This window comes from Argiope bruennichi, chromosome 11, assembly GCF_947563725.1.
Source record: "Argiope bruennichi chromosome 11, qqArgBrue1.1, whole genome shotgun sequence".
Taxonomy (NCBI): Eukaryota; Metazoa; Arthropoda; class Arachnida; order Araneae; family Araneidae; genus Argiope; species Argiope bruennichi.
In genome coordinates, this window is record NC_079161.1 from 93,818,352 (window position 1) to 93,824,311 (window position 5,960).

Below are 5,960 nucleotides of genomic sequence, written 5' to 3' on the forward strand. Positions count from 1 at the left end.
GTTTGCTTCTTGCTTCTCATGGACAGCCAAAACCCCCACGTGTTTGCCGTGCGTGGCGACCCTTTAGACGGGTGGTACATTTCGGTCCCTGATGTATCAATCGGCCGGTATCCCAGATATTTGACTGGGCTGCTCAAGGGGATCAAGCGAAGGGGTCACTTCTTGGGCTTGGCGTTAAGGGTGGTCACTGTCCCCGGGGGTGACTCTCAGCGTATAGGTTCCGGTCAGCATTATGGCAAGTGTCGAGGTTGGAAAATTTCCAGAGCCGGCAACTACCTTCCCTTGTTGGGCTCCATGGTGGGCGATGCCGCCGGACCCGAATCACTATCAATGTTCTATGGGGTCTTTTTCTAACGTCGTCGAAGCCAAATCTACTACTCGTTACATGGTTATTCATACACCTAGCACTTTTAATTCCATTTCTCCTTTTCTCATTAATAAACTTATTTTATCTGCTATTGGTGAGGTACAAAATATAAAAAAGTTACGCTCTGGTGATCTACTATTGCAGGTGTCCGAAAAACAAGCATTGCAGATCAGTAAAATGACTACACTGGGTTCCTTTCCAATACAAGTATCGTACCATAAAACAATGAATATGTCACGTGGTGTACTTTCCGAACCCGATTTTATAGGGGTTTCTGAAGCAGAATTTTTGGAAGAGCTACGAGATCGAAATGTGTGTGCCGCTCGTCGCATTAATATTCGAAGAGGTGACAGACTTGTTCCCACGCAACATGTTGTTCTTACATTTCAAACGCCGGTTTTGCCTAAAACCATCAAAGGCGGTTATATTAATTGCAAAATTCGACCTTACATCCCCAATCCTCTACGATGTTTTAAATGTCAGAGGTATGGACATTCACAAATAGGTTGTCGAAGCAATGAGCATATTTGTGGTAAATGTGCAGAATCAGGCCATGAAATGAACGCTGGCACATCTGACTTTCTGAAATGTGTCAACTGTTCTGGCTCCCATGCTGCATTTTCCAAATCCTGCCCTAAATGGATCTTGGAAAAAGAAATAATTTCCATTAAGATAAAAAATAACATAACTTTCCCGGAAGCCCGAAAAATTGTGAATGATAGAACTCCAAAAGTTGGCGTTTCCTATTCATCTGCTCTTAAATCAATTCAGAACACATCTTGCTCCCAAACTGATGCAAGCATTACCCACTGTCACTGCGTAATAATTAATCCAGTGCCACCTGATTACCAACCATCTACCTCCGCTCAAGCACAAAAAAGTTTTACAATCTCAGAAAATTTGTCTCAAAAAAAATCAGCGGCACGACTTCCTGGTGTTTCAAAAAAAGAAACTGCCAAAAACAGAAAGAAACTGAAATCGCTTGCAACAAAACCTCACGTTGCCGAAGATTTTTTAAAAATTAACACTTCATCATCTGAATTTTCAGATATGGAGCTCGATTCTTCAGCATCACACAAGAAAATTCCTGCAGAGGGTATAAGAGAAGAAGAAAAAACCTCCAGATAAAAATTGAATTTATGGCCACTCTGTTTTCCTGGAATTGCCACGGTTTGCGTAATAAACTTTCTCATATTAAGGATCTGATTAATGAAACTCATACCGCATGCATTGCTCTCCAGGAAACCTTCCTTAAGCCATCAGACCTTGCAAAAATTCGACGTTACAGTCTCATTCGAAAGGACGTTATTTCTGGTCGAGCATCTGGGGGTGTTGCCCTCCTGGTCTCCCATGACATTCCGTCGTCTGTTATTTCTCTACACACAAATCTACAGGCAGTTGCAGTCCGAATAATGGCTCCTTCTCTGATTACAGTATGCAGCATTTATTTGCCACCAAATGTGTCCATAGATCAAAAAGACCTTAATTCCTTATTAAATGAGCTTCTACCTCCTTTGATTCTTGTTGGAGATTTCAATGGCCATAGCCCTCTCTGGGGTAGTGAGCGGGTTAATTTTCGTGGGAAACAAATTGAAGAATTAATTGATTCTTATTCTCTTTGCCTCTTAAATAATGGAGAACCCACATATTTTCATAAGCAAAATAAAACATTTCAGTCACTACACCTTGCTATTTGTACACCATCTTTAGCACCGAAGTTTAATTTTAGAGTAGGAAATGATCTATTGGAAAGTGACCATTTCCCTATTTTTTTAGAACCACTTTATTCAAATAGCTCTCTAATGCAACGTCTACCTCGTTATTTGTTCTCAAAAGCTAATTGGGCGCTTTTTTCTGTTATGGCAAATATTACAAAAACGATGGTAACGGCTGAGAATATAAATGATGCAGTTAGTTTAGTTACTGACACATTGATAGCAGCAGCTGATTTTGCTATTCCTAAATCTGGGGACTGCTTTCCAAAATATCGGAAACCATGGTGGAACCAAGAATGCACTAAAGCTAGGCAAAGTGAAAAAAGAGCATGGAATAAATTCAGAAGACAACCAACAACAAGAAACCTCATTCTATATAGTGAAGCAAAAAGTAAGGCGCGACTAGTTAGAAGGCGAAGTCAGAAAAGTTGTTGGGTGAATTTCGTATCTAATATCAAGCCCTCTGTCTCGGCAAAAGAAATGTGGATCAGAGTAAAAAAAAGCTTGTGGGATATACCCCGAAGTCTCTCTTTCCTGTCTAAAGATTAACAACAGAGAAATTACCAGCTTGCAAGAAATGGCGAATGCTCTTGCAGAAGCTTTTGCGTCCGTATGTGACTCTAGTAGTTATACAGAGCCCTTTCTTTCAATTAAAAGTCGATCGGAACGAAATCCTCTACGCTTTCATACAACCAAACTTCTGCCATATAATTCTGATTTTACTCTTTCCGAGCTACAGCATGTTTTATCAATTGCAAAAGAAACTGCTCCTGGTCCGGATGGAGTGACGTATGGTATGCTTAAACACCTCTCTCATGATGCTTTGGTCAATATCTTGTATATGTTTAACAGAATTTGGAGGGAACATGTTTTCCCCATTCAATGGAATAATGCTATTGTGATACCTATATTAAAACCTAATAAAGACCCTCAAAATCCCATTAATTACAGGCCTATTGCGTTAACTTGCTGCCTGTGCAAACTTCTTGAAAAAATGGTCATTTCTCGCTTGATCCATGTTTTAGAGACAAATGAATTAATATTCCCTTTCCAAAGTGGTTTCCGAAAGCGACGTTCCACTGTTGATAATCTTATAGCTTTGGAGACAGAAGAAATGCCTTTGTACGAAGAAATCACTTGGTGTCTGTCTTTTTTCACATAGAAAAAGCTTATGATAGAGCTTGGAGATTTGGAATTTTAAAGGATTTGTTTGATTTTAACTTTCGTGGAAATTTACCTATATTTATCAAAAATGTTTTAGCACACAGACTATTTAGAGTCCGATTGGGGAATACTCTGTCGAAAGCCTATTGCCAAGAAGAAGGAGTGCCGCAGGGCAGCGTATTGAGCGTGACTCTATTTATTATAAAAATCAACCAGATTCTATCCACTATTCCAAACACTGTACATAAAAACATCTATGTTGATGACGTGCAGATCTCCTGTTCTGCCAGGGATATGCGTTTTATAGAACTGCAATTACAAATTGCAATTAACAACATGGCAACCTGGTCTGAAAGCAATGGTTTCACATTTTCTGCTCAGAAGACTAGATGCATGCATTTTTGTAGAAGGCCACTACATCCAGATCCTGAATTGACGCTGAACGGTAATCCTCTGACTGTATGCGACCAGCATACATTCCTTGGTGTTATATTCGACAAACGCTTGACTTTCCTCCCCCATATCATGAATTTACGGAACAGATGTATGCGATCGTTGAATATCCTTCGAGTTCTGTCAAATACTACTTGGGGTGCTGATCGCACTAGTTTGTTGAAAGTATATCGAAGCGTTATTCGCTCCAAATTGGATTACGGCTGTTTTGTATATGGGTCGGCTCGAAATTCTTACTTATCTCGTCTTAATTACGTACATCATCAGGCTCTGCGTATCTGCTGCGGTGCATTTAGAACATCCCCTATTAGCAGTCTATATGTTGAAACTTATGAACCCTCGCTGTCTTTTAGACGAAACATGTTGTCCGCCTGTTACTATTTCCGTGTTTTATCAAACTGATCTCATCCTTTAAGGAGAATCTTTTAAAATTGCAGTCAATCTCCACTATTCAACGTCCGCAGATCCTGTATACCTCCTTTGGGAACACGTATTTTTAGGATATTACCAGAAGCTTACCATAATGTTGAAATTCATGACGAAAGTCCTTTTTGTATACCACCTTGGTGTCAATATGATATTGTTTTGATTCATCCATTTCAAAAATTTTTAAAGTCCAATACCCCTGATTTCATTTTTAGAGCACTTTTTTCTGCTCACAGACATATGTATAGTGACTACATTCCTGTATACACGGATGGTTCTAAAGCCGAGTCTCACGTTGGTTATGCTTTTGCTTGTGAGAATGTAGTTATAAGTCACAAATTACATGAATTTACTTCAGTTTTCACTTCGGAAGTCACAGCCATATATAGTGCTATACAATATATTGCTAAGAATAAGTTTAGAAAGGTGATCATTTATTCCGATTCTTGGAGTGCCCTTCAAGCCCTCATTGGAAAATCGCACAATCATGCATATATTTCTGATATCCGGAATTTGCTTAAGGACCTAAGTCAAAATAGTTTTGAAATTCTATTCTGTTGGATTCCTTCCCACGTGGGTATCCAAGGGAATGAAATAGTGGATATTGCAGCAAAATCAGCAACCGAATCCCGCGAACAATTAATTCCTTATGCTGATGTACGTTCTTCCGTTCGGAAATGGCTTTTGCAAAATTGGCAGAGCCAATGGAATCTCGAGACAGAAAACAAACTACACAAAGTGAAACCTTTTATTGAACTTTGGTGTTCCTCCTAAAATCGCAGATGCGATGTTATTCTGACACGATTACGCATAGGGCATTCTCGAATAACGCATAAATATATACTTTTAAAGCAGCCACCACCAATTTGTAATCGTTGTGATGATAGTTTAACCATCAGGCATATATTGATCGAATGTCAGTCACTGGACTCATTGCGTCTTAAGTATTTTAATACAGTTGCTCCTTGTCTTCCGCTTTTAATAGGACATAAACCGCATTTTAATATTTTTCTGTATTTAAAAGAGGCGGGTTTTATCAAAGAAATTTGAAATGTGTGTGTGTGTGTGTGTGTTTTCCTTGTCGTTGTTCTTAATTAGTAGTTGTATTTTTTTTAAACAGATTATAAACATTTTAAACAAAGTTTTAAGACGTAGCACCAAAATTTTCATCTAGTTGCGGCGCAGTTTATCCAGAGAATGGATCTTGCGCTAGTATAATATTCACTCACTCACTCACTCAATTACTGGCTTTAATTTTTCTAAAACTCAATTTCTGGATTTAGTTCGACGTGTGCAATCATCGTACAATTATGCTAAATTTTTTAATGAACATTCACGTAAGAAGGGCGCATATAATTTGAGGTTTTACGATTGACCTTGTATGTCTTGTATTTTAAACTGTTCCGAACAACTTCACATGGAAGTTCGTATCATTTTGAGAATAGCTCAGGTACTGAGAAATAAGTAATTGTTTCAGTATAACATGGGAAACACAAAAGGTTGCAGCTAGAGGGTTGATTCATGTAGCACAAGAGATGAGCTTAATCATTTTGCACTTTACAACAGAATATAAAAAATATACGTTTGAAAATATAGAAGCAAATATGTCAACATAAAAATGTATAAAATATACCGATACTGATAATATTAAGTGAGTAAGTATGTAAAATGTCTGTATCTTCAAATACTGATACAAAAAAGGCAACTATGAATCAGTGTAATGAAAGTTACACATAAATAGGCATTCGAATGTGCTAAATACAATTATAATAGCCAGTGGCTTTTAAAACTGGTTATATAATATTATAGTGATATTTTTCACCACCAGAACTTTT

General features: G+C 38.1%; 1 protein-coding gene across 1 annotated transcript; it reads left to right on the plus strand.

Moving 5' to 3' along the window:
* The first annotated feature begins 232 nt into the window (after positions 1–232).
* Positions 233–1,495, plus strand: LOC129956772 (uncharacterized). The gene has a single exon (XM_056068714.1). The coding sequence runs from the start codon at positions 233–235 to the stop codon at positions 1,493–1,495; it is 1,263 nt and encodes a 420-aa protein (XP_055924689.1).
* The last annotated feature ends 4,465 nt before the right edge of the window (positions 1,496–5,960 follow it).

Coding starts and splice junctions, on each gene's coding strand:
- LOC129956772 (XM_056068714.1), top strand. CDS start 233: ATGGCAAGTGTCGAGGTTGGAAAATTTCCAGAGCCGGCAACTACCTTC.